This window comes from Hippocampus bargibanti, linkage group LG19 (assembly GCF_051943395.1).
Source record: "Hippocampus bargibanti isolate YZ-2025 linkage group LG19, ASM5194339v1, whole genome shotgun sequence".
Taxonomy (NCBI): Eukaryota; Metazoa; Chordata; class Actinopteri; order Syngnathiformes; family Syngnathidae; genus Hippocampus; species Hippocampus bargibanti.
Genome location: NC_142752.1, coordinates 6,213,323 through 6,239,293, shown reverse-complemented (window position 1 = coordinate 6,239,293; position 25,971 = coordinate 6,213,323). Strand labels below are relative to the sequence as shown.

Below are 25,971 nucleotides of genomic sequence, written 5' to 3'. Positions count from 1 at the left end.
CGCGGGTTCAGCCCATCGTGGATTTTTTGCTGATTTATTCGTGATAAACGGGGGATTGCTGTACTTTCTTTTGTCCGTTTTAGGCCACAAATTCTGCTTCCACAGTTAACAGTTAGTATTTGTTTCCATGGTTGTCAAGTTAATCCATCTGCTTAAAAACAGTTTGAAATCGCTGTCTTGTCTTAAACTTTGTATACACTCTTCAAATTCATCCTCATTTCGGATATGCTCTGGTTATCGGTGGCTTTATAATTGTGACAGGGAGCAGTGGGGCGTTAACAGTTTCTCTATGGTTTTGGGGTGCAGGTAAATCTGAGGATAAACTGGTGATGGTCAGCGAGACATAAATCCTGCAGTCGGGAAGTTTCCTGCAAAAGTATTGAGCCCGTTATCGTTCTTAGTGGCTCAAGTCTACATGAAAACGGGTTACACTGACCGTGCCAATAAATAATTGAGTATCCGGCACATTTTAAAGAGCGAAAATCCACTTGCTGCAGAAAAAGCGCTGGTCAGACCTCTGGCAATGTTTTTCCCTTCTACGAGGGGCAGCATTTGCCTTTTGTACATCTGCCCCACTTGAACCTCATATTACTCCATATAGTTTAGGAATTAAAGTTTGTTATGCTGCATTGAATGTTTATGTAGTCCATAAACTCAATATTCTGTGGGTCCTGGAATTTGAGCGAAAATGACAAAAACCCTGGCATAGGAGTGGACACATTTTTGCCCGTCTGGCTGTGATTGAGTTGAAAATCGTACTCCATCAACCGCAGCCTTCATAGAAATAGTGAACAAACATCTTCTCCGCATTTTCTGGTATGTAAACGTCATTGCCGCCTTTATTTGATTTTTCTTTCAACATGTAATTGCCACAATGGATTAAGATACAGTCACTTTTTTTGGAAATAAACAACACAGAGAACATCCAGCGTATACGTGAGTGCTTTACAGGCGGGTCTTCCCGGTGAGCAAAAGTATTGAAGTCAGTCAATTTAATCGCATGCAAAAATGCTAGCAACTTTTTTTTTTGTCATTCCTTAGGCACTCCACACCAGCAGAGGGTGCCACGTCAAATAGCCAGCGATGTTATGGAAATCAATACTGCTTTTACAAAACCGACAAGTATGTATTTTTTTTTTTCGTGCTTTCCCCCTAAGATGTGTCACCAAAAAATATATATATGTATATGGTATTTTATCCCAAAATAAAGAAAATAAATTGAATCTATTAATCAAAGTAGTCCAAAATGCAAATGTTAATTTGATGCGTGTTTCGATCCAATTTCCAGAGATCACAAAAGTTAAAAGTAAAGCATTGATAATGACATATTTGCTTTTTTTCATGACCAAATGGGAAGCGTGAGGGGCAGAGCTTGACGGACTGAAGGTAAAACCATCTCACACTCATCGCTCAGTATTAGCTGGGATGACAAGGAGTTCTCTCAGTATTAGTTGGGATGATAAAGAAGTGGGATAAGGGGTAGGGGGCACGGAAGTTACACACACCGAAACACAATCCACAATGAAGAACACAGTCCTTATCTGCCAGATGCACTCCATTCAAGTCACCTTTGTCCAGAATAATTTGAAATAAGCATTCATTGTTTTATCCATCCAGCCGTAATATATTAAGTTTAACACTGATACGCCCACGCACGCAGGCACAAACACACTCGCACGGAAAACGGTGTCCTGTAATCTAGGGTTCACATTCACAGTTGTGCTACAACAGTACAATATGGGCTAGGAGGTGGAGCGAAAGGGGGGGGGGGGTGTTCCCGAGGGGTTGCAAACTCTGGTGGGGGCTAGGAGGAGGGTATCTGATGGTCAGAGAGCATTGCTGAAGGGCGGCAGTGGGGAAGTCCAGACATCCAGAGCGACACACGATACCACCTATATGGACATGGTTAAAATGTATTATTATTACTAAAAAAACGGTTTGCAAATATTTAAGAGGCATTTAACTCATTCACTGCCATTCCCGAATATATTCGGGACTTGAAAATATGACGTAGAGCAACATTCCCGGATTTTTTTCAGGTTTTGGGTGCCAATAAAGCACTGGCCAGACGTCTGGCAATGATTTTTTTATTCTTTTCCACAAGGGGAACGTCCCTTTTTTTCCATGTTAGCGCTTTGTTCCAGCTTCAGTTGTTGTTAAAGCGCTATATAAACCAATATTGCATTGTATTTTGGACAGCCACACTCATTTCTAGCTCATATAACTCCAGACCAATTTAATTTAGGAATTAACTATTTTTTGTGATGAAAGAAGAGAGTCAAAAAAGAAGAGACAAGGATGTCAACGTGAATTTTATCCATGGGCCACATTGTAATTAAGGTTTCCTCTAGAGGGCCGTTATAAATTTGGGGAAGCCAATAGAATGTTCATCCCCTCCACATTTTACATATAAAGCGCACAACAAAATAATGAAAAACTCGTTTTCTAATTTGAAGTAAAAAATAATGAGTGTTATTGTGGTTCACATGGGATAATTTGAAATTTTGTTTTGGAGTTTAGCAAGCATCATGCAATTTGATTTGCTTTCGTGGGCCGAACAAAATGATGTGGCGGGCCAGATTTGGCCCCTGGGCCTTAACTTTGATGCCTGTGGTCTAAGTTTTCAAAATATTAACTCAATATTCTGTGGGTCCTGGATTTCGAGTGACAATGACAAAAACCCTGGCACTGGAATGGACACATTTTACTACATCGTCCGGCAGAGAATGAGTTAAGATCCTAAAAGCGAATGCCAATGTACCTTTTTGAAGGTTGCCGTTGCCTACATGAAGTCCTTGATGTTCAGGTCATCCAGAGCGTTCCTCGGTGGGGGAGGCTTTCTGGGGCTCTGAGTCATTCCAGGGGACATCTGCGCACAACCCCCCCGACCCCTCAGATTTAACAATGCTGACAAATGTACTCTTTGTGGCCAAATCTTGGGAGCTAGGTTACCGGGGCGCCGGTGGCGGGGAAGCCCGGCCTAAGCAAAGGCATCATGGGAGCTCCAACACCCGGTGCCCCAGGCTTTTTCAATGAGACACACAGAACAGGACACGCTAAGACACGATTGTGACATTGAAACCGAGGCTGTCTTCAGAATCCTTCACTTGGTCTTAGTTGCTTTGTGGGCATTTTTGGAAACCATATTTGGCCATATATTCAAACAGCATTACAAAATGGGGAATATCGTAGCTTGTGAGTGATTCCAAACATAGCCTGACTGCGTGTGACACAAAAAAAAAAGGGGGGGTTGAGGGTAATCGGCATCTGACACATTTACAATAATGTCCGCCATTTATTTATTGATTTGAGGAGGGAGGGCGGCATTGCTGGACTGGACTGGTGCTCTTACCATTCGGTAGCCTGGGTGAGTCCCCATAAATGGCTAAAGGTGTCAAGGGGGAGGGAGAGGAGGCGGAGTCGGGGGTCACTTTCATGTAAGACAACAACAATGAAAGACGCACAGCAACGAAAAACGACACACAACACACATCTAAACCATAACAACGGGTGCTTTACACGCGTTAGCAATCCAAGCGTTACCTTGCCAGCATGCTAGTGAGCCGGGGGGTCGGGGTGGTGTACTATTTTAGCATTTTTTTCCCCATCACCTTGATATCCGTTTTAAGGTCCAAGTACAATGATGAAATCGATAAAAAGGTTTCTTCAGCCGTCATCTGGACTTCTTAGAAGGTGTCGGACGTTTCGCTCCTCATCCGAAGAGCTTCATCAGCGAACTGTACAAGGGTGGCAGTGCCAGTCCTCTTCTCTGATGGGTTGGGGGAGCAGTAGACGACTCTCTGAACCTAATCTGATTACTTCTTTTGTCCTGTCTGATTACTTATAATGTCCTATGCCTGGCTCGGATTGCCCCATTAGCTTTGCTATCACCCAATTCACATGATACCAGAGCTAATGGGGCAATCAGAGCCTCAATAGCATGATGCCAGAGCTAATGGGGCAATCAGAGCCAGGCATAGTACATTAGAGGTAATCAGACAGAACAAAAAAGAAGTAATCAGGTTGGCTTCAGGGAGTAGTCTACTGCTAAGGTCTGGCACTGCTACCTCTGTCCATTAGGGATACAGTATATATATATAGGACCCTGCGTTACCAGCACAACTTAAGTTCGCTGACAAAGCTCTTTGGATGAGGAGCGAAACATCCGACACCTTCAAAGAAGTACAGATGACGGCTAAAGAAACCTTTTCATCAGTGGACCACTCCTGTACGACTGAGAGCCTACACAGACGTCCAAGTACAAGTCTACTCTTTGCCTTCATATATAGGACAATTGAGCACACTTGTAGACCTACTTATGTGTGTCCCACACCCCCATTACTGTTTTGATATTCCATCATGGATGTACTCCACCATCTTCCACAATGAGATGCAAATTCAAACGAAACGCAATAGGCGACTCTGTCCTACCATGCGGATCCGCTCCATGCTCACACGTAAGACACAGACAACATTTACCATGGGGGCACCCCAGCTGGGGGGAGCTACCTGAGGGGCCGCTGGGGATCCCATCGTCAGATCTTACTCAGCAGGGGGAAAAATGAGAGACACAATCCGGTACTTAGTGCAAAATATTATTTTTTTTCTTTAACACACCAAAACATTGACTTATAAAGTTGCTATAACTCAAAAAGGACGACTTACTACTCGTCATGTTAGCCACGGAGGTGTCAACATCGCCCGCCTGGGGGGTCAGGGTGGGTTTCATTACATCTCCTAAGCCACCAAGTGCTATGAGGGGTAGGGGGAGGAAGGAGTTGGCATTGGAGGGAGGATCGCAGAGGGGAAGTTTAAGACAGGGGGAGACATTAGGCGGTTTGGCAAGCTTACTACAGCGCAATACGGTTCCACTGTTGCCATGACGACGAAAACTACATTTACCTTCTTAACAAATTAGATGATGTGTAACATCCACACTTGAACATGTAAGAGGACCACTAATATTCTGTTTGTGTACGTGTAATTTTATGTGTGTCATAATTTAAATGTCCGTGTGTAAAATGTATGCATCCATGTTCATGTCATATTATGTCTGTCCATTGTCATTTTCTGTTCGTTTGTGCACAGCGGAGAGGCTAGCGCGGCGCTCAGGCACTGCAATCCAGTACTTGCACCGCTAAACGTCAAAAGAAGCAAAGTGGGGATGAGGGGGAGGGGGGGACTTACCGAGTCAAAACGAAGGAAGCAAACAATGAGCCAGCCCAAGAGCCACAAGCGGGAGAGACCAAGCGGGGGAAGAGAATTAAAAAAAAATGAGAGCCAGCGAGGAAGCGTTAAAAGTAAGAAAAACACAAATATAGCAAAGTTCAAAACAACAGAACTGATTAAGGGGGGAGGGGGGACTTAGAGCTGCACAAATTGTCACATTTTGCTGTTTGGCTCCTGTTTAATTTTTCTCCATTACCAATTTTGACACTTTCAACTCATTTACTGCCAGATGATGTGCAAAAATGGGTCCACTCTAGTGCCAGGGTTTTTTCATGGTCACTCAAATTCCAGGAACACAGAATACTGAGTTTTAGGACTACATAAAGATTCACTGCAGCGTAAGAAACCTTACACTCTTCTCTTTCGTTAGAAAAAAAGAGTTAATTCCTAAATTACATTAGTTTGGAGTTATCTAAGCTTGAAATGGGGGCAGGTGTACAAAAGGCAAATGCTGCTTGTGGAAGGGAAAAAAACATTGCTAGAGGTCTGATCAGCGCTTCATCGGAAAAAAAGAAAAACCTAACCCAGAACAAATTCGGGAATGACTTTGCACGACATATTTTCAATTCCCGAATAAATTCAGGAATGTCAGTGAATGAGTTAAGACTAAGAATCAAATTAGTCTACTTTTACCTGAGATGAGTTCTGCTCCGGGGGTGGCGGCAGGGGCCGCCGCGGTATCTCCTCCCCCGGTTCCAGTGGACTCTGTTGGGTCCACCGAAAGGATGTGCGCAAAATCCATCGCAGCGTTAAGGAAGAAGAAGATACAGTCAACCTGGGAGCCTCACGCTGCTAATGCCAAAACAGGGGGAGAGTTAGACAAGGTAAATGATGTCATACATTCAAAATCACTTGTATATTTTTGCTGATTTTGTATTTGTTAAGAAAAACTCCCGAGCGCTGGTTTCACCAAAAATTCTGAGATATAGTCAGGGGATGATGTATTAGGAAAAAAATAATAATAATACAGTGAGATCTCGGCTTCCGAACACTTTAGCTAACGAACTTTTCGCCTTACGAATGTTAAATTTGCGAGAATATAATGTTGGCAACTGTTTTTCGTTTCAACTATTTTGATAGTTCAAAGGCAGAGTGTAGACTGCAAGGTTAAAATATCCACAATATCTCCACAAACAACCCGCACAAACGATCTGCACAATTTTAAGAGAACATACAAACAAGGGAACCAGCTATTGATGAAGTTTCTAGTGTGTCTGTCTGCATCTGTTGCTGTTGCAATATCACAACTTCTAAGATGTACAACGCAGAGCTTCTTGAGACACTTTATGCAAAAAGCTATCCATTCCATCAAGCCATCAACGACCATCACAAAGGTAAATAAAATTACTTTATTGTATAGTAGTTTATTTCTTTAATTACAATACCATAGCACATTTATTATACATAAATGAAGGTATATTGTGTGTCATTTTAAGGTTTATATAGTTGAAAAATATGTTTTATTCTCATTTTAATGTTTCCTATGGGAAATTAATGTTTGGAATACACACTTTTCACCTTACACACACTTTCTGGGAACCAATTAAGTTCGTAAGCCAAAGTATCACTGTAATTATAACACGTTTGTCACATTCACCATGTGAGGCTACCCACCACAAAATAGGCTCATGATGTCTCTGCTGTCAATTTTGGGTGAGGGTGCGGAACAATGGACAGGTGAGATGGCTGAGGAGTCGAATAAATCCGCTAGGATGGAGGTGGGGGGGTTAGGGAAGGATTAATGGAATGATATTTAACAGGATATAAACAATCTTGATGCACACAAGTTGCATGTTTCCTCAAATCGTGGGCCGCTCCAACTGCCCTCCTCATTTGAGGAAACGCAAGATTTACCAAACATGCACAACATGCTCAAGTAGAAAACTTTTTTTTTCCTGTTCAAGGCCACCGCGTGATACGTCAAAGCAGGAAGTGAGATCACGCCAAAGGAGGGGGGGGGTACCTGCTGTGAACAAGTCAACTGTGGGCGTGGCCTCTGCTTGGGTATTTGACGTCGGTGCAAAGAAGGCTACAAACACGGCCCAAATGCTTAATCGTGACAGCAGGCAAGTAGAGCATCGTTGCATTCAATGTGAAGTGATTCGGGCAGTGCTAAATCTGGCAACCCTACCTTCTAATTTGACTTTTGATAACGTTAACAGAGTTTCGGTTTTACCACTAAAAAGGTCGGCCGGGGGGTGGGCGTTGGGAGCAACGGTTGCCGTGGTGACGGCAGGGCTGGATGCGGAAGTGGAGACAGATGACGGGGAGGTGGGGGCCACCGCCGAGCTAAAACATGACTTTTCCACACCAAGAAAGTCTAGACCCAAGGATGCTGTGCTCCCATCCGAAAGAGCGAAGGGGTCTTGTGAGAAGTGATGGGGGAGGGTAGGGGGGATATGGGGGGGGGGGCATGTGGAGGAAGTGATGTTAGAAGTGGAGGAAGTGATGTTAGAAGTTGAAAAAATTAAATTAAAAATGTGATTTTGCAGTGGTAATGAAAGGTGATTTGGAGGATCGAGGAATGCTGCATTCAAGAAAATTGGACATTTTAACATTACACCTTGACCTACTTCAATTATTCGCCTGGATCTTCTTTCTCTCATCTTCCCAACGCAGGTTAGTGCAATTTTATTCTGACAAATATGTCCGTCGCCTTCCAAAAATTCAGATAATGAGTCACCCACCAGCTCCGGCGCCCGGCGCGGCGGGCGCTGCGGCGACTCCGCCCTCAGCCACCGTGGCAGAGGCCTCGGCGGGGGCGGCAGGTGTGGCGAAGGCATCTGAGGTAGACAGGACAGGAAGAAGGCGTCCAGAATAGGGAGTGAGGAAAAAAAGGAAAATAAAATGAGATACTGAATGAAAGATAGCACAGAATTCCAGTCTGAGACGCAAAGATGGACGGACGAATGGGTGCACAGACGAAGGTGGTACGACTGCGGTGATGCCACGGGGCAAGCGTTTGATAGACAGGGTGAGCTTTTCCCAAACGCGGAGAAAAGCGAGTCGATCAAACTGAAGTGTCAATGAAAAGTCATTTGAACGTTTGTTCCATATCCTTGGAGATCCACCTCAAGACAAATATGCTCTTTGTCCCCGCGCTTCCCAATGACGAAAGCCAGATGTGGCAATGTCATCTAAGTGAGGACAAAGAGCATAATCGTCCGCGGACCTTTCAAGATGGAATAAATCCTCAAATGGCTTTCCGGAAGCCGATTGTGTCAGGCTGTTTAAACATCAAAGCGTTGCCATGGATTGATTGCTTGTCTTGTTGCATTTGGAAATAGAGTGGAACTGCCCCAAGTTGAAAAACACCGCCTCCCCGAAGTGGCTCGGGTGCCATTTAGCCACCATCTAACTGACATTACCCTCAGACTTACAGGACAACCGACGTCTCCGGACAAGTTGTGTCCACAATTTGTAAAATGGCTTCAAATGACTTCTAATGAGCGTATTCTACAAATATTCTACCGCATATAGCTATATCTTACGTTTTAAGACTCGCGCTGAATATTCCGGAAGTCTTGTTTTTGAGTTGGTGACGAGTCCTCACCCTACATAACTGAGGGAACGCCCCTGACCGAAAAAAGGACACATTGTAGCAGTCCTTCCATCACGTCAATGCCTTTTGCTGTACTTGTTTGGTCTGAAAACTTCATGTTGCACCAAAAAGAGGCAGAAGAGGGCATCAAAGCTCCATGTAAGGAATTAATCAGCCTGTGGAAACGGGCTGATTAATTCCTTACACGGCTTTTGTCGCCATTTTCTGCCTTTTTTTGGGTGCGACATTTCCCACCCCTGATGCCTCAAAATGACACGGAATAAATTCTTTGATCGATTGCAAACATGTATGCTTTCTTCTTCAGAACTATTTGAATCATTCATAACTGGATGAGTAACAAGAAAGCATATTCTCCGAATCTGAAGCCATTGTTTTGATTCTCGAGCAAGGCAAGACGTCTTGCCGTGACACCACGAACATGGGGGCGGGACCTTCTGAAACTGGCCACTTCCGGTTTCAAATTGAAGTACTTTCTAGACACTAAGTCATTTTTATTGGGGTTTTGCATTTGACTAAAAATATCATACTACATGTTTTGGGTATTTTAGATGCTATAAAACGTTTTTCTGATGTCAGTGAGGAAACAAAAAAGTGACATCGGTTGTCCTTTAACTGTGAGTATTTTTTTTCACTCTTTTGTGTGTGTGTGTGTGTGTGTGTGTGTGTGTGTGTGTGTGTGTGTGTGTGTGTGTGTGTGTGTGTGTGTGTGTGTGTGTGTTTGTATGAAGGAAGTAGCATCCGGGGACAGATCATCTCCAACCTGAGTGGTTCCACTGTGTTAGCAAAGCTCACGTCGCTACGAATTTTAGATTACAGCCTGTTTGACACTCGGAGCGTAGCTGTAATTTAAACATGCAGCTAAGTGTGGCATCACATCATCAGGCAGCTTCTGGTGGGGGTTTGAGCTTCCCAGAGAGGATGTGAGGTGGACAACCCCACTCCTTGGGGAGCCCACTAACCTCCTAACAGATCCATATTGGCGGCGCCGGGGGAGGTGGCGGACGCTGTGCTAGTGGGAGGAGCTAGGGGGACTCCAGCTTCTGGTGCCGCGGGGGTGGCGGCGGCAGGGGAGGGGGCGGCGGCCTCCGCTGCCACGGTGGGTTCGGCTAGCAACGAATCGCCCATTTCTGAGGAAAGGGGTGAAGGGGTTGTACGGGGTAAGGGTGCAGGGGTTTGGCGGACCCCCCCAAATCCCCAAATAACGTAGCCCAACCCACGTTCAAAGGGTCAAAAAATGAAAATGAAGCCCAATTAAACAAAGCAAAATTCCAAATATCAATTGGCCCCCGTTGTTGTGAACGAAATTCAGACAATGGAGGACGTGGAGGGAAAGGGAAAAGAGAGAAAAAAAGAGAGACACAAGAAGACCACTGAGACTAAGAGAGATTTTAGGGGGGGATAAACAAGAAGGTCAGCAACGCACATCGAGAGTCGAACAAGAACCAGAAAACACCCAAACACAGTCCGAACATTTAAAGTGAACATATAGACAAAAATGTAGTATTTTCGGGCACAATGGTCCAATGTACTGTCATAATCAAAGTCAAGGGAAAATCACTCACCCGATCCAAGAAGGTCTGCGAAAAGAGCAACACAAAATATTGTTTGTCATCCAATCTATTACTTCGCTTCCTTTAAAATCAAATCTCTGTTTGATTTATTTATTTATGTATTTGTTTGTTTGTGATTATTTGTTTTTTTGTTTTTTTTTTGGTTTATTTATTATTCACGGACTTGTTTATTTATTTATGCACATGTGTATTTATTTATTTGTTCACTTGTGTATTTATTTACTATTTATTTATGCACCTGTGTATTTATTTACCATTTGTTTGTGTGTTTATGTATTTATTCATGTGTTTATTTATTTTTTATTTTTTTAATTTATGTATTTATTTATTTATGCACTTGTGTATTTATTTATTTACTATTTATTTAGTTATTTGTGCACTTGCGTATTTATTTAATTTTGTTTGTATATTTTTTTATTTATGTGTTCATATTTATTTTTACACTCGTGTGTGTGTGTGTGTGTGTGTGTGTGTGTGTATTTATTCTTTTTATTCATTTATGCACTTGTGTGTTTATGTATTTACTATTTATTCATGCACTTGTGTATTTATTTACTATTTACGTGTGCATTTATTTATTAATTTATTTATTTATTCATTCATTTGTCTGCTTGTTTGTTTTGCAGCCCACTTGGGGGTCTTACCTCCCCAAGACGTGGGGCCAGCAGAGGCTGCCGGGGGTCCGGAGGAGGACAGAGGATCCAGGTCCAACAAGGACCTGAATAAAAAGTAGAATCCGGTATGATGTTGACCTTTCAGCAATTTTTTAGGGGTACGCTTGGAAACATGCCTTCATAATAAGTGATGCAACAAAAACGTTCCCCCCCCCAAAAAAAAAAAAAAATCATATAATCCGAGAGCAATGACGCAAATTATGAATTGCAATGAAGCCGGTACGTACTCTTCTGCCGGTTCGGCTGCAGCAGGAGCGGCAGCAGCGACTGCCGCACTCTCCCCGGGCGGGGGCTGCAGTGCGGGGACGGCGTTGGAGGATTTGGCCGGGGTTGAAGTTGGCGACACGTTGTTTGTGGGTGAACCCTGCAAAGGGTGGATAATCACACTTTGCGATCAGATGACCAGGCGGAAGCAAAAAGAGAAACCAGTCGATATGTGACGCTTACCTTAGTTGGAGACCTGAAAGAATTGAATGAAAAGGGGGAGAAATGTCATTGAACGACATGAGGCGGTGAAAAAAAAAACAATTGCAGAAGATATGGGATGACTGTTTAAAAAAACAATGTGAGTGCATCATATGATCATATGAAGGGTTCCAACTAAATGCAACACGTAACATTGTACATATTTTGTGTCGCTGTGTCAATGATTATTATGTTTTTGTGCTCAAATAGATAAGGATAAATCCTGGGAAGAAACCTCTTCATAGGATGCGGCCTAGTATCATAAGAATTCAGGGGGATGTTGTCATTTTACATATAATTCAATGATGTCTCCAATAATTCATACGAATGCTGATTCTAACTACATTTTCAATTCTTCAATCGACAAATTGACACTCCCCTTTCTTTGTGTCAATGTAGTGCATTGAAAAGAAAATATTCGGATGATTTTCAACAGATTTCTTGCCAGACCGCATTGCATTATGATTCATAATTTAAGTCCGCATAAGTCGATGCAGTCTCAGTTAGCATGTGTAACACGCGCACACTCGCTAAATGACCTAAAGGGTACTAAACTCGAAATCTATTCCCACTGGATTTGTTCTCATGTGAACAGCATGCCAGATTATCTGGCTTGGATGTTATTCATGAACAGGAGAAACACAAAACAGTGCAACATTCCAAGAGCTTTGTAGCCCAAACCCAACAACACACAGTTTTATGCTCACCCTTCACTGGTGATCCCAAATGAATGAAAAAAGAGGGATAAAAGACAGGAAGGGTTAAATGAAATTAATTCTCGAAATACACCACCGAGCTAAAAGTCACAATTTAAAACCAACCAATCGTGGTTCATTCATTGGTAGCAATTTTGTTTGTTTTTTGGGATGGTTAGGGTTGAAAATGTCGACTATTTATGTGATTAAATGCAGGTTGTTTAAAAAATGTCATCCTACTTTTATCACAACTTATGTCATCAAAAAGTATTTTTATCGTAATCACCACTGTGTAAACAATTTTTAATGCAAAGATTCTCTGAATTTGACATGCCCCCTCACTAAAAATCATTATTTTTTAAATAATTAAAAACGAATGACTTTATTTACCCCTTTTTGCCACCCTTTACGTCCTCCAGGCCATTCATGTGTGTTTCCAAAGACTCCAGGATACTGCTGGGAGCCTGACACATACATAATAACAGCAATCACTAACGTGTTAATTAAAAAAAAAAGAATCATAAGTTAATCAATGAACTTTTCATGCATGTGATACTTGAGACTTGATACTTCAGAGGATATTTAAGAGAATGAATCCAACCCTGTCAACATCATATGATTAAGAACCACGAATAATGTAGAGTCAAATGTGGAGTTGTTAGCACGCAACTCAAAAGCGTATGTCTAGCGCGTGTGTCAAATGGGATTCGGCGCATCATGCTGACACTCCATCCTGCAAGCAGGCACTCGGCTGTTGCTATGGTTACCGTCTCTTCCACCTCCTCCAGAGGTTTAAACGGACAGTCGTCATCCAAGTCTGCCAGGTCCACCACCACGCCGGGGTGGAGACACTTGGGGTGGAGTTGGGGGGTTACGGTGTTGGGTGACATGTGCCGTGTATGTGTGTGTGCGTGCGTCGTTCGCAGTGACTCACGTAGTTGATATCGGGGATGTCGTTTTTGTCAACTCCGACGGTCTGAAGAGAGAAAAGGTTAGACTGTAAAACTTCTGATTTATTCCCAAATCAATCATCACAATCTAGTGAACCCCAGTAAATTACTGGAATGAATCATTTTTCGCCGAGAATAAAGAATATATTCCGGTATCTTCATACTACATGTGACGCAAATAAGCCTGTCCATGGCGTGTTTGCAAATACCTCCGCTAACTTCATAAACTCCCCGATCTTTGTCACCCGGGTCAGGAACCTCTTGTAGATCTCCAACGCTTCTTTGCAGTCACTCTTTTTCATCTTGAAATATTTCTCTGCATTAAAAATAAACATGAATTTGTTTTTGAACATTTTAGAAAGAAAAATAATGCTTTTAAAATGTATATTGGGTTACTTTTTTTAATGTATTATAGTTATTTAAGATGTAAATTATTTGGCTGAATTTATTTAATCATTGAAAATAACACAATTATTTTTATGTAATTGCTTTATGCATTCTCAAATTTATTTTCTGAAGTAAAATCTGATCAAATGAATAATTTTAGTATAAAAATTAACTATTTTATCTATTTTACATGCACAAGTTTTTCATTTGTATCTCATCTCCATATAACCTGACCATCAGCACATAAAGTTTTGCCCCGCTTCTGCTTTTGAGGCGCCACCCCAACTGACCTAACATGTTGATGATGCCGTCATTGTAGGATGCAAAGAGCTTGACCAAATCCTTAAAGAGCAGCAAGAACGCCGCGTTGATGATGCCGTTGTTCAACTCCTTGGGATGAACCTGCAAGCCACCAGGTAAGACATTTTATCCGTTCATCCATTATTAACCGTGATAAGACTTACGTCAAACTCCAAAAGTGTGTCGATCTGCGTCTGCAGGACGGGCATCCCCTTCAAGAGCTTCTCTGTGGTCATGGTCCTCATCACGCCTTCGGCCCTGGTTGGCAAAGCACACTTCAAGTTAGGAGAGAATGTCGCCATGATGGAGGCGGTAGTGCGGCGGCGGCGGCGCACCCTTTCTTGACCCGAGTGAAGTCGAAAGCCATCTGGCGGTAGGCGAAAGCTTTCTCGTTCAAATAGCGGCCGTATCGTCTGATAAATGTCGACATGTCGTAGCCTTCAAAAGATAAGCGACTTTAGAGCAATGCTGGAATTATATTTTTGACAGTCATTTTAGAAATACAGTGATACCTAGGCTTACGAAAGCTTTAGCTGATGAAATTTCGCTTTACGGACATTATATTCGTAAGAATATAATCTTGGCATACTAACTACTTTTTGGGAAAGACACGGAGCGCCGCAATGGCTGGCGGACTAGTTTTCGGTGGAAGAACAACAAACCACACGGCCGAACAGCGCCACCGTGGCTGCCGGACTACTTTTCTACACCCACTTTCTTTGTGTGCACTGAGTGCAGACATGGTTTATTATGGAGTGGATACTTTTGATTTTTTGGACCAAAAAAGCCCACACCACAGGTTAGTGTTAAGCCAAAGAGGACTCAAAAGAAAATTACGGTCGAGCAGAAGAAGGAGATCATCAAGAAACACGAACGAGGTGTGCGTTTGTGTGACTTAGCGTCCCAGTACCAGTATGCTAAGTCGACCATTGCTACGTGTGGCTAAGGGTGTTTCTGTGTTGTCTAAGCAATGATCTCAGGCAATAGTAGTTGAAAAACGTCTGCTGATTTGGATTAACGAAAAGCAGCTAGCATGGGACAGTTTGTGAGGGTATTATCGCCGAGAAAGCATGGCAACTTCACTCGGATATCAAGAGGCAACACATCAATGACCATCACAAAGGTAAATAAAACTACTTTCTTATACAGTACAGTTTATTTCTTAGCAAATTTATTATACATGAAATAAGGTATATTGTGTGTAGTTTTAAGGCTTATTTAGTAGAAAATTATGCTTTATGGTGACCTGGAAACGGATAATTCTCATTTTTAATGGTTTCCTATTGGAAATTAATGTTTGGAAGAGTCACTTTTCGCCTTACACACACTTTCTGGGAACCAATTATGTTCATAAGCTGAGGTATCACTGTATCTACATTTCACAGCAGCAAAGTGACTAAAGGAAGAGGAAAGGATAGGAAGAAGTAGAAAAACAAATACATGAACTGCTGGAAAGGCAGCCACTCTCGCGGCACCATTTTGTAAGTCAAAAGAAGAAAACAAATACAGTAAAGTCTCGTTATATCGATATTCAAGGGAGTCCGAAAAAATATCGATATAACCGGGACTATCGATATATCCGACCCTGTTTGCATGTAATTTTCTCCGTGCGTGCATAGAAATAGTATCGATATAACCGGGACTATCGATATATCCGATATCGATATAACGAGACTTTACTGTAATAATATAACAATACACCAGAAAATGAAGTATTTGCATCTTCGGCTACATTAGAGCGCCTTGTTGACAGCCTCGAGTGCTTTTCAATGCAGCTCCAACAATTGCTTTTTACCATGAGAGCCCGTTTTGTCAATGAAGTTGCTGAGGTTGAACAATGAAGTCCTGGAAGCCAAGTATTGGATGAATCTCTGCAAGGAAAATTATATCTATTGATATTTTTTTTTCGTTTGTTTTAAATGTAACAGAAAGAACCATAAGGATGCAAAGGGCTTTAGCCGCCAAAGTGCACATACTTCATTGCCGTGCACGCACATGTGGTGGGTGGTGACGAGGGCCTTGAAGACCACCACCCAGCTGGCATTGGTGGCCCGCTCGAAAAGGGTGTCGGCCATCTGGGGGATGTTCACGTTGGTGGTGTTGGTGGCCGACACCAGGTCTGAAAAGACAAAGGGATTGGCCGAAAATACATTACAGGCATTCCCCAAAACGCATTCACCACTCACTAAAATCACCAAAATCACATTTGATAATGTCATTCAAGCCAGATGGGACACCTAATCTTCTTTTGCGTTCATATTTTCACGTTGACACTCTTGTGCGTGCAACATGGCTGACAGTTGCCGCCTGGAGTCTGTTCAAGCGCAACCAATGCCCCCCCCCCATTATGTAACATCGCCACAAGTGTATATTCAACACCCTGCACTAACACCAAACCCTATTTCATCACTCGTACGCCGCCGCTTACCTCACATGATCGTTATTTGAATTGTAGTAAACAAACACGGATAATAAACACGCTGATAAGGATTGACTGGGCTAAATAAAGACTCTTACGGTAATCCACTCGTTCTAAGAATGAGCTGTGAGTTCTCCTGGTGGCTAGTTTAACACGTTATGCCAGCACACTCCATTGATAAATCCATTCAAGCTATGGAGAACCAAAAAAACAGGCCACAAGTCGTTCTGGGAAATTGATGGATTGGATTTGCCTTTATTAGTCTCGCAGTGGAGAAATTTACATTTACATCACAGCAGCAAAGTGATGAACGTGATGTGACTTGATCTACCACCTGTGTTCAGCATACACGTCATTAAATGTTTGAGAGGGAAGAATATGTCAACTCAGAGCCTCCAGTGGCTTAAATAGATGCCACTGGGTTGTCACTAGGCTTTTCAATGCGACTACAATGAGGCGTTCTAAAACCTTAGCTGTCCATATGCTTGCTGTTAAGTCAGGCTTTTGGGGGAGAAAAAGAAGAAGATATTTTCCCCTTCTCGCTCTGCCTTGTTTTTCTGCAAGATGCATGCACACTCGCAGTTTACAATGTAAAAAATAACATTTTGAAAAACATGAAACCCGAAAGACTGAAATTTGGTTCAACGGTATATCATCACGATTCCATTTCAGTTTTGTAGTCTATATTTTGAAACTACTTTACTGTGTCTCAAAAAATAACATTAGAATCACTGTGTCGGAGTCACCATGGCAACAAGTGATCCCGCAGAGTTCTTATTAGCAAGATAGCATCATCAAGTCAGTGCAAACGCACCTCACTGGCTATGATACGAAAGATAAAGGGCGGAAATTGTGTTCTCAACATAGTAGTAGTGCAGTATATACAGTATATACTGAATATATATATATATATATATATATATATATATATATATATATATATATATATATATATATATATATATATATATATATATATATATATTTATGTATGTATATGTATTTATGTATACACACACACTGGGCATTTCGGCAATATCTGGGTTACAAACGTCCTCCTGCCGCCGGAATGCCAAAGAAACGCATTGGCCTACATAACGTAGCAGACCTCGCTAACAACGACATACTGTACAGTCTCAAACCAGAATTTGTGGTGAACCACATCTAATCGATCCCATAACAGTCACCCAGTGTTCAAATGAGGTTTTGAGGCGATTGCAAGTATATTAACCGCATATCATGTGTTGTGATGATTATGATGATGGAGTCTGAGCCTGTCAATTCTAAGGGTCAGTTTGAAGATGAGGCAAGAAAAGCAATCTAACATTGTCGCCTTTTGCCATGTAAATAAATAATGTAGGACAGTCATTGGCTGATGATTGAATTATTCACAAGGAGAGCGGATCACAATGTAAGGTGCAAGAGCACCAATGGTGGGAAAGATCAGAGCAAAAAAACAAAAACAAATGTGTGTATATGTTTGGCTGACTGACTCCATGAATTGCAATAGGCAACTTTTAGACAACATTTATCAATTCAAATTCTCCAAATTCCCACTTTATCTCCAAATGTTCCGTTTTCTCATTAAAAAAATAATCCAGTTGAATGTACAGTATTGAGAAAAATATATAAATATTTCAAAACCTATTTTTAAGTTTTTTTTTTTAAATGGCTGTGGTAATGTACTTGCACACATGTCAATTCTAACTATTATAAAAGTCTCTCTGTCAATGACTGTCAACAATTCTGGATGATGTGCAGATTCTGGAAACTGTGCAGACAGTACATGCTAACTGCTAGCGCACCTGCTTGCATGCAGCACTGAAACCTTTTTCTTTTTTTATGACCACAATGATACGCCGTACATGCGTTTTTATTACTCTATGCCCTTGGCCATTATTCCTGTCAAATCATCCTTATAGGTTCATCATCACGTTTGCTCGAGACCACTAACAGCAGCTCTGAATGCAGCAAATAGAGGCTGCTTGCCTAAACGAGGGGATAGGATGCGATATTTGTACTCACACTCCAGGTGCTTCTTCTTGGGCGCCATCACTTCGTGCGTGGTGGCCTTGCACACGGCCCTGGCCATGTCCGAACCCGTCAACTGGTACTGGGCCGCAGCGATGCGGTCCGTGAGTGTCTGACCCGACATTTGGACCCTCTTGTCAGGAATAAATCAGGGGAAAATCGATCAATCTGGATCACTACCAGCAGCACGACAATCGGGCCTGTGACCTTCTCTCTGTGTTATAAGGACAGAATATATCGACGAATTATATGATATCAAACGAAGGTTTTGGTGGGGATGAAAAGAGCCTTTGCGGGGGTTGCACTTACGCGGTTGTGCCTTTCAGCACCGTGGACAGCTCAGTAGCCACTCGGTTATGTAACAATCCGCTCTTTGCTCTCTCTTCAATCAAATCGTTCCAATTAACACGCACAATCTTCTTTTTATGGTTTAAAATGAACACTCCAAAAACCAGTTTGAATTATTTTTTCCAATCGTCCAAAATGTGCAGCGCTTTTCTGCGGCATCGAATGCGCAAAGCGTGTGCGCAAAAAAACTAAAATGGAGGAGGAGGAGGAGCAAAGAAGACACGACGGAAATCCCTATACCCCTTTTCTTTACGATCTTTATTTATTTTCTTCAATCAGAATGACCCATCTAATTCTCCTCCCCACGCCAGGAAGTCAGACGCGGGTGGATCACACACGAACCAGCCCACGTTTTCTTCCAGCGGGGAGTAGGCACGAGTGTGGCCAGAAGCTTCTGTGTGCTTCTGTGTGCATTTGAGGGCCAACAAACGACCGTGACGTGGATTATGCATGATTGAATCGAAACATTGCAGCCTTCGTACATGGTCGTGCTCATGCACAGTACTCACCCTATCCCACCTACAATAACTGTTACGTCCATTTTCCAATGACAAAGCACATAAAATATACGTTTATATGCGTTTTCACATATTTTTGATTGAATGATAAAGAAAATAACTATAGGGATTCAACTGTGACGTCACTATGCCTTCGGGCGCTCCTGTTATCCCCACCCTGCACGCACCACCGCGTGAATCAAGAACGTTGTTAAATTATCGTGTGCAGTTTTTTCTCATCCCAAGTTCTTTATATTACATGTTTTTTTGTTTATTACTATATTTGAATGTATGGCAAAAAATGGTGCGTGTTGACTGCAGGTTTAGTGACGCAATGTGTCACGTGACTTACTCAGAAATTGCCGTCTTCCGACTCACTCGAAAATGTTCGTTAATTATAGCCTTTTCACGCCCAATTATTAATTCTGCGTCTTAACAATTGATGTTTAAAATTCATTGTTATTTTATACATGTCTATATAAATTATTACAGTTCGACGCTGTAGATAAAACCACGCCCCAATGCCATGACATATCCGGAAGTTGAGCCACGTTGCTAAAACTAAGATTCATGCTGATGACGACAAAGTTGAAAACAACATCAGTAAGTCTGATCGAAATCAATTCGGCGACAATGCAAGTTTAACAAACACTCGAACATTTTGTGAGGATGAATTGGCGTGTAGGTCTGTAGGAATTAAGATCGCGACTTTTTGTGAATTGGGCGTATCAAGCCATTCACGCGAGTTTATGGGGTTTGAACTTTGCCTTTCTCTTACATGTCGTTTCTTTTTGTTTTAACTCATCTAATAATAATAACTCATCTGTCGTTTGCCGTTGAACTCAAATGATACCTCATATCTAATTTTGAATCTATTGCAATAGAGTTTACTTGTGCTTTCAAAAGTATGTCAGTTAACTATGGTATCATATTAGTTTCACTGCTGGTTGACTGGTGTTTCGGTGATGTTTGTTTCAGTAATGGCCCACTTGGAGCAAGTTTCCAAACTGTCTGACGTGCATCCCAAGCCCCCTGGCTTGATTTTGCAGTATGGCACGGCTGGTTTCAGGACCAACGCCACCTATCTGGATCACGTCATGTTCCGTATGGGCCTTCTGTCCGCGCTGCGATCCAAACAAACCAAAGCGGCCATCGGAGTCATGGTCACCGCCTCCCACAACCCTGAGGTGGTCCTTGGTTGACCCCAATTAAAGTTCTAAATCTACCTCTGTTCTAACTTCTCGTTGGTCTCGCAGGAGGACAACGGAGTGAAGCTGATTGACCCCATGGGTGAGATGGTGGCAATCGCTTGGGAGGACTACGCCACCCGGCTGGCCAATGCGGAGCAGCAGGAGTTGCTTTCGGTGATGGAGGACATCCTGGACAAAGAGGACATTGACAAGAGCCAGGGGGGCTTAGTGTTTGTGGGAAAAGACACCAGGTGCAATTAGATTACCCGATAAAACTGTTGAACAGAAGAAGAAAAAATACACGGAAGCCATGAAATCATCGACATGCACAAGAGCCCAACCTAAATTAAAAATAGGGGAAAAAATAACTGAATCAATTTCTTGAGTTTTTTGGGTGATAATCCCTATTTTTTAAAATGCATTTCTAGAAAAATAAAAACAGTTGTACAGTGATACCTCGGTTTACGAACCCCTTGGCTTACGAAATTTTCGGTTTACGAACGTTACATTTATGAAAATTTTGCCTTGGCATCCGAACTATTTTTAGGGATACACACGGAGCTGCCACAATGAGTGATGTGTCGTTCGCGAACAAGCCCATTCTAACAAGAAAATGGTGGCCACTGTTTTTGTCCTCTATTCCCCGCCCCCAGTCTTCGGTTAAAGCCACGTGATTGGTCAAGAACGCAAACATTAAAGAGACAGGCAGACGACAGAGAGAGAGCATGAGAAAATACACACACACACGAAAGGGAGACGACAGAGCTTGAAACAAAACAAAGTGAAATGGTGAGAAAATGGATAGAAAACAGTGAATTTTGGATGTGTTTCAACTTTGATAATTTAAAAGCAGAGTGTAGAGTGAAAGGTTAAAATATCCCATCAATCAGGCTCCACAAATAACCCACACAAGTCATCTATACACTTGATGCAAACAGCTATCAACCCAGCTAAACAACACAATTAATGAGGAACTCGGCAAAATAATTGCAGAGAAAGCACCTCTAAGGGATCATTCCTCAAGATGGTGAAAGAAGAAGGCTATGTTCCTCATCAAGTGTTGCTGATGAAACCGACCACTCCATTCCATCAAGCCATCAACCGTCACAAAGGTAAATAAAACAACTTTATTATATATTACTTTATTTAATTATAATACCATAGCACATTTATTATACATAAAATAAGGTATATTCTCTGTAGTTTTAAGGCTTACAAAATTAGAAAGTAGAAAATTATGTTTTATGGGGACTTGGGAACGGATTATTTTCATTTTAATAGTTTCCTATGGGAAATGAATTGTTGGGATACACACTTTTCGCCTTACACACTCTGGGAACCAAGTAAGTTCGTAACCAAGGTATCACTATTTGGTGAGGATAAAGAATATATGCCTATTATTAGTCCGTCTACATGTGTCACTACATTGTCTGGTTGTTTCAAAAACATACTTTTGTCAAATATTTATTTTTGCAGGAGCAGCAGTGAAAAGCTATCACGAGCAGTACTAGATGGCGTGTCGTCATTGGGAGGCCGAACCAAAGGTTGGCATCGCTCGCACGACCGGTTTAGTCTATATTTTCAGTTTGAGATCTCACCCCCTCACGCGCGTCTATTCCAAAAAGACTACGGCTTGGTGACCACCCCACAGCTTCACTACATGGTTTGCTGTTACAACACGCACGGGCAATACGGCGAGGCCACGGTGGAAGGATACTACAGGAAACTCTGCCAGGCATTTATCGAGCTTACCAAAAATGTAAGAAAGTTCAAAAGAGTAAATGACAAACACGGCAGCATTAAAAAGTAACAAGACATTATAAAAAAATAAATACCCAAGTACTTAGTTACTCACCCCTTTTATCTATGTGTGTTTTGTCTAGACTCCCAATCGTACCGATGACCAGAAGCACCTGACGGTGGACGGCGCCAACGGCATCGGCGCGCTGAAGCTGCGAGAGATGGAATGTCATCTTAAGAGAGAGCTGCAGATTTCTCTCTTCAACGAAGGTCACGGGAAGCTCAACCACCAGTGCGGGGCCGACTTTGTCAAAGTGCAGCAAAAACCACCCACAGGTGGGTTGTGCAGCCTTATAATAATAAGAATAATGCATTTCATTTATAAGCGCCTTTCAAAACTCTCAAGGTCACTTTACAGTCACAGGATAAGTTTTTCTGTGGGTGTGCAGCGGCAGCCCCACGCGCCAGCGTTCACTCAACCCGAAAGTAATTAAAAATTAATGGTTACATTGTAAATGAATAAATGTACAAAGAAGAAACCAAAGTATGGAATTTGTGCAGTTGTCAAATAGATTTCACACGATTTGATTGGCAGAATTATTGTTCTTTTTTTGGTTTTCCTTTATTCTTGGAATTCATTGTATTACTTATTGAATTGGATTAGCCTTTGTTAGTCTCGCAGTGGAGAAAGTTACATTTCACAGCAGTGAAGTTGTGAAAGGGAAAGGAAGAAGTAGAAAAACAAAATACAGGACCAACTGTAAAGGTAGCCACTCTCGCAGTGCCATCTTGAAGTCAAAACAATAACAAAAAACTAAATAACAAAATAATATGACAACACAAAGACAGTCATTCAAACTTAAGCCCTTTCTGCACCCTCCTTGTTGTATGAAGCAGGAGGGGATCAAAGCGTCCTTTTCACCAGTGGATCAGGGATATCATGGTTAAATGTGCACGTCTGCTACAAGCTAAATGTTGATAGCAAACACAAAGCTGTAGCATCCATTGACAAAAAGAAACTGTCCCACTTAAATCCGCTTCAATTCCAAGCTGCGACAGTTCCACATCTGCATTGGCGCTCTACGCTGACGCTTCTTTCTTTGACATTACACATTTTAATTAATGAAATGGAATTTTTTTTTTTTTCACCTACTTTTTTTTTCTTTCAAGTTCATGTTAATCAAAAGACAAAGACATAAACATATCTCATCCGGTGTCCGTGGTAGGCATCAAGGTCCAAAGCGGCGAGCGCTGCTGCTCATTTGATGGCGACGCCGACCGGATCGTTTATTACTACACTGACGGCGAGGACCGCTTCCACCTCCTCGATGGAGACAAGATAGCAACGCTCATCAGCACATTCCTCAAAGAGCTTCTAACGCAGGTACGGATTGGAAATCAGCAGTTTCTGATGTTTTTTTTTACATCCGTTAATAAACCTTTTTCCCCCCAGGCTAGCTTAAATTTAAAGATAGCCGTAGTGCAAACGGCCTACGCTAATGGCAGCTCCACGCGCTACCTGGAGGACACAATGAAGGTGATGAGCGCACGTGGGACTACACCCTCCCAAAGGAAAGACTCACGGGATCTCACGTGTTAATTCAGGTGATTGTGAGATGTACAAAGACGGGAGTGAAGCACCTCCATCATGTGGCGCGGGAGTTTGACGCCGGCATTTACTTTGAGGCTAATGGCCACGGGACGGTAAGTGATCGGATATGCAGTTGAATATGAAAATAGAGCATTGGCAAGTGTTTAATGTTAATGTTATAACTTGCTGTTGTTAAGGTGAACTGTGCCGGTTTAACTGACATCCAATAGTCAGCGTTGTGCCATGTAGCGGATGCATTGTAGATTGCGTCTTATAATGCGGTGCACCGGATGCATGGAAAAAAATGACAACATAGGACATTCGTTAAAATAACATCTCATAATCTAGTGCACCTTTTAATGTGGAAAATGAAACCTCTCCCACACATACCCTAAAAAGGTCCAAACAGCAGCCTTCAAAGCCTTTTTAGTGCCTCTTTCATAATAAAACAACATGCAATATCCGTTGCCATCACACATTCAGTGACATCGTGTGCATGTCCAGGTGTTATTCAGCCGTGCAGCCGAGGACACGATCAGGCAACTGGCCGAGGATGTCGGCACGGATGACACCAGGAAGAGAGCAGCCATTCTTCTGCAGCATATCATCAACGTCACCAACCAGGTACAGTGATACCTCAGTTTACGAACTTAATTCTTTCTTAGAAAGTGTGTGTAAGGCGAAAAGTGTGTCTTCCAAACATTAATTTCTCATAGGAAACCATTAAAAATGAGAATAATCGATTCCATTTCCCTTAGACGGTCGGCGACGCCATTTCTGACATGCTGCTGATCGAAGCCATATTGGCCTTGAAGGGAATGACTGTGCAGCAATGGGACGCCATCTACACCGATGTGCCTAACCGGCAACTCAAAGTCAAGGCAAGGCAAACGTACGCAGTTCATTGTTGATGGTCGACAAGCGTAAATATGAAAGCATCAAGTGATCGCGCGGCGCCGTCTGTGTGTACGTGCAGGTGGCAAACCGCCGGGTGATCGACACGACCGATGCAGAGAGACGTGCGGTGAGCCCGGCGGGCCTGCAGGACGCCATCGATGCCTCTGTGGCAAAGTATCGACACGCTCGTGCCTTTGTGAGGCCATCCGGCACGGAGGATGTGGTCCGGGTTTACGCTGAAGCGGATACTCAGGTGTGGAAAGCTTGCCTGCATCTCAATTTGTGGATGTTGCTTAACATGCATTTATTCATTTATTTTAGGAGAGCGCTGACTCCCTGGCGCACGAAGTAAGCCTTGCAGTGTATCGCCTCGCTGGCGGAGTGGGAGATGAACCAAAGCCTTTGCATTAGAAATCAATGCAGTCGTCAACAGAAACTTGAACTGGTGTTGCTGCGATACCAATGCGGTACCTGAAGACGGAAACTATCCTGTGATGAAAACATGAAAATAGGTTAAAACACACGAGGATAATTGCCGATAACTGAACGACTTGAAATTATTTTTCCGTTTGTTTTAAATCAGAAAATCATGTATATTGTTTATCAAAGAAATACATAATGAACACTTTTTAAAGGCGACTGAACAAACACTATATCAAGGACGGAGTGCTATTGATGATTACATATAATTAAAAAAACCAAACACTTTCTGAACCCTAATCCAGAGCTTCAGACAAAACATTAGTAGTGAACCAATTAATGGATTATTTTATGATGAAATGAATCATGATTGTTGAAAATTTGATAATTAATGGTTTTCAATACCGTTTTCACTGTTTACTCCTTGATGAAAGCAGACTATTCTTTGCATTGAACATTTGCGTTTCTAAAAATAATCAACATTTGGCTGAATTTTTGTTGTTGATGAAATGAATCATGATTTTTTAAAACCCATCGTTTTCAACACTGTTTTTACTTTTTACTCCTCAACGAAAGTAGACTTTTCTTTAAATTGAACCTTTTTATTTTTGAAAATCATCAACATTGTGCTTATTTTCTGTGTTATGGACCAGACCAGTCACTGTATCAAAATAATTCATTTGGTTGCGCTCTTTCTGCACTGTCATTTTGAAATGATGTCTTGTTTTTGAAGGACGGGAATTCAGATATGCTTTAAAAAAAACAAAAACAAAAAAAACACGGTTCGACAACAAAGATCAAATGTTTACACCCTGCAGTTGAAATCACCTTGGGCCATTGCTGGACAAAGAAATGATGGGATGAATAGCAAATTGTCAAACCTTATTCAATGTATTGGATTTGTTTTTTGTTTTTTTTAATAAAGCATTCAAATTTGACAAAAGTCTTCTCGGTGGATTAATTTAGAATGCATTTATTTTGCAATGTTCCAGGTGAGAGTTTCAA

At 42.0% G+C, this 25,971-nt stretch overlaps 3 protein-coding genes across 15 annotated transcripts in view; 2 read left to right on the top strand and 1 right to left on the bottom strand.

Moving 5' to 3' along the window:
- The window catches only part of LOC148883774 (inactive serine protease 35-like), a 43,776-nt gene extending 42,597 nt beyond the window's left edge, over positions 1–1,179 (top strand). The window contains exon 3 of the mRNA XM_089021872.1: positions 1,042–1,179. Within this exon, the coding sequence (XP_088877998.1) occupies positions 1,042–1,077 (36 nt within the window). The 3' untranslated portion in view covers positions 1,078–1,179. The remainder of the gene's footprint in view (positions 1–1,041) is intronic.
- On the bottom strand, positions 43–18,958 carry LOC148883773 (clathrin coat assembly protein AP180-like). Of its 11 annotated transcripts, XM_089021864.1 has the most exons (24): positions 18,593–18,958; positions 18,278–18,497; positions 15,810–15,952; positions 15,629–15,704; positions 14,169–14,271; positions 13,998–14,091; positions 13,824–13,935; positions 13,356–13,462; positions 13,131–13,172; positions 12,587–12,660; positions 11,484–11,496; positions 11,264–11,400; positions 11,007–11,080; positions 10,354–10,368; positions 9,751–9,918; positions 7,917–8,012; positions 7,405–7,594; positions 5,863–5,921; positions 4,666–4,752; positions 4,480–4,541; positions 3,353–3,385; positions 2,953–3,024; positions 2,762–2,869; positions 43–1,892 (listed from the first exon to the last, which is right to left on the bottom strand). In XM_089021864.1, exons 2-23 carry the CDS (start codon positions 18,405–18,407, stop codon positions 2,783–2,785), a joined length of 1,974 nt encoding a protein of 657 aa, XP_088877990.1. In that variant the 5' UTR covers positions 18,408–18,497; positions 18,593–18,958; the 3' UTR covers positions 43–1,892; positions 2,762–2,782. The 11 variants fall into 11 exon arrangements, with proteins under 11 accessions (XP_088877990.1, XP_088877979.1, XP_088877981.1 ...); XM_089021853.1 differs by lacking the exon at positions 7,405–7,594 and having other exon boundaries at positions 57–1,892; positions 5,863–5,934; positions 18,593–18,954; XM_089021854.1 differs by lacking the exon at positions 7,405–7,594 and having other exon boundaries at positions 68–1,892; positions 4,666–4,737; positions 5,863–5,934; positions 18,593–18,952.
- On the top strand, positions 5,985–25,909 carry pgm3 (phosphoglucomutase 3). Of its 3 annotated transcripts, XM_089021866.1 has the most exons (17): positions 5,985–7,295; positions 7,722–7,848; positions 10,989–11,101; positions 13,853–13,949; positions 14,034–14,206; positions 20,107–20,315; positions 20,385–20,569; positions 21,795–21,862; positions 21,944–22,077; positions 22,202–22,394; positions 23,285–23,442; positions 23,512–23,595; positions 23,664–23,762; positions 24,154–24,273; positions 24,408–24,530; positions 24,626–24,799; positions 24,868–25,909. In XM_089021866.1, exons 6-17 carry the CDS (start codon positions 20,109–20,111, stop codon positions 24,955–24,957), a joined length of 1,635 nt encoding a protein of 544 aa, XP_088877992.1. In that variant the 5' UTR covers positions 5,985–7,295; positions 7,722–7,848; positions 10,989–11,101; positions 13,853–13,949; positions 14,034–14,206; positions 20,107–20,108; the 3' UTR covers positions 24,958–25,909. The 3 variants fall into 3 exon arrangements, with proteins under 3 accessions (XP_088877992.1, XP_088877991.1, XP_088877993.1); XM_089021865.1 differs by lacking the exons at positions 5,985–7,295; positions 7,722–7,848; positions 10,989–11,101; positions 13,853–13,949; positions 14,034–14,206 and adding an exon at positions 19,638–19,731; XM_089021867.1 differs by lacking the exons at positions 5,985–7,295; positions 7,722–7,848; positions 10,989–11,101; ... (1 more) ...; positions 14,034–14,206; positions 24,868–25,909 and adding an exon at positions 19,638–19,731 and having other exon boundaries at positions 24,408–24,541; positions 24,626–24,793.
- The last annotated feature ends 62 nt before the right edge of the window (positions 25,910–25,971 follow it).

Excerpts from the sequence above, each read along its gene's own strand:
- LOC148883773 (XM_089021864.1), bottom strand. The coding sequence starts at position 18,407 with ATGTCGGGTCAGACACTCACGGACCGCATCGCTGCGGCCCAGTACCAG. Across the intron at positions 14,272-15,628 it reads TGACAAAACGGGCTCTCATG|GCTACGACATGTCGACATTT; the intron begins GTAAAAAGCAAT and ends TATCTTTTGAAG. Across the intron at positions 3,386-4,479 it reads CCAGCTGGGGTGCCCCCATG|CCATTTATGGGGACTCACCC; the intron begins GTAAATGTTGTC and ends TGACACCTTTAG.
- pgm3 (XM_089021866.1), top strand. The coding sequence starts at position 20,109 with ATGGCCCACTTGGAGCAAGTTTCCAAACTGTCTGACGTGCATCCCAAG. Across the intron at positions 24,531-24,625 it reads ACCGGCAACTCAAAGTCAAG|GTGGCAAACCGCCGGGTGAT; the intron begins GCAAGGCAAACG and ends GTGTACGTGCAG. Across the intron at positions 24,800-24,867 it reads ACGCTGAAGCGGATACTCAG|GAGAGCGCTGACTCCCTGGC; the intron begins GTGTGGAAAGCT and ends CATTTATTTTAG.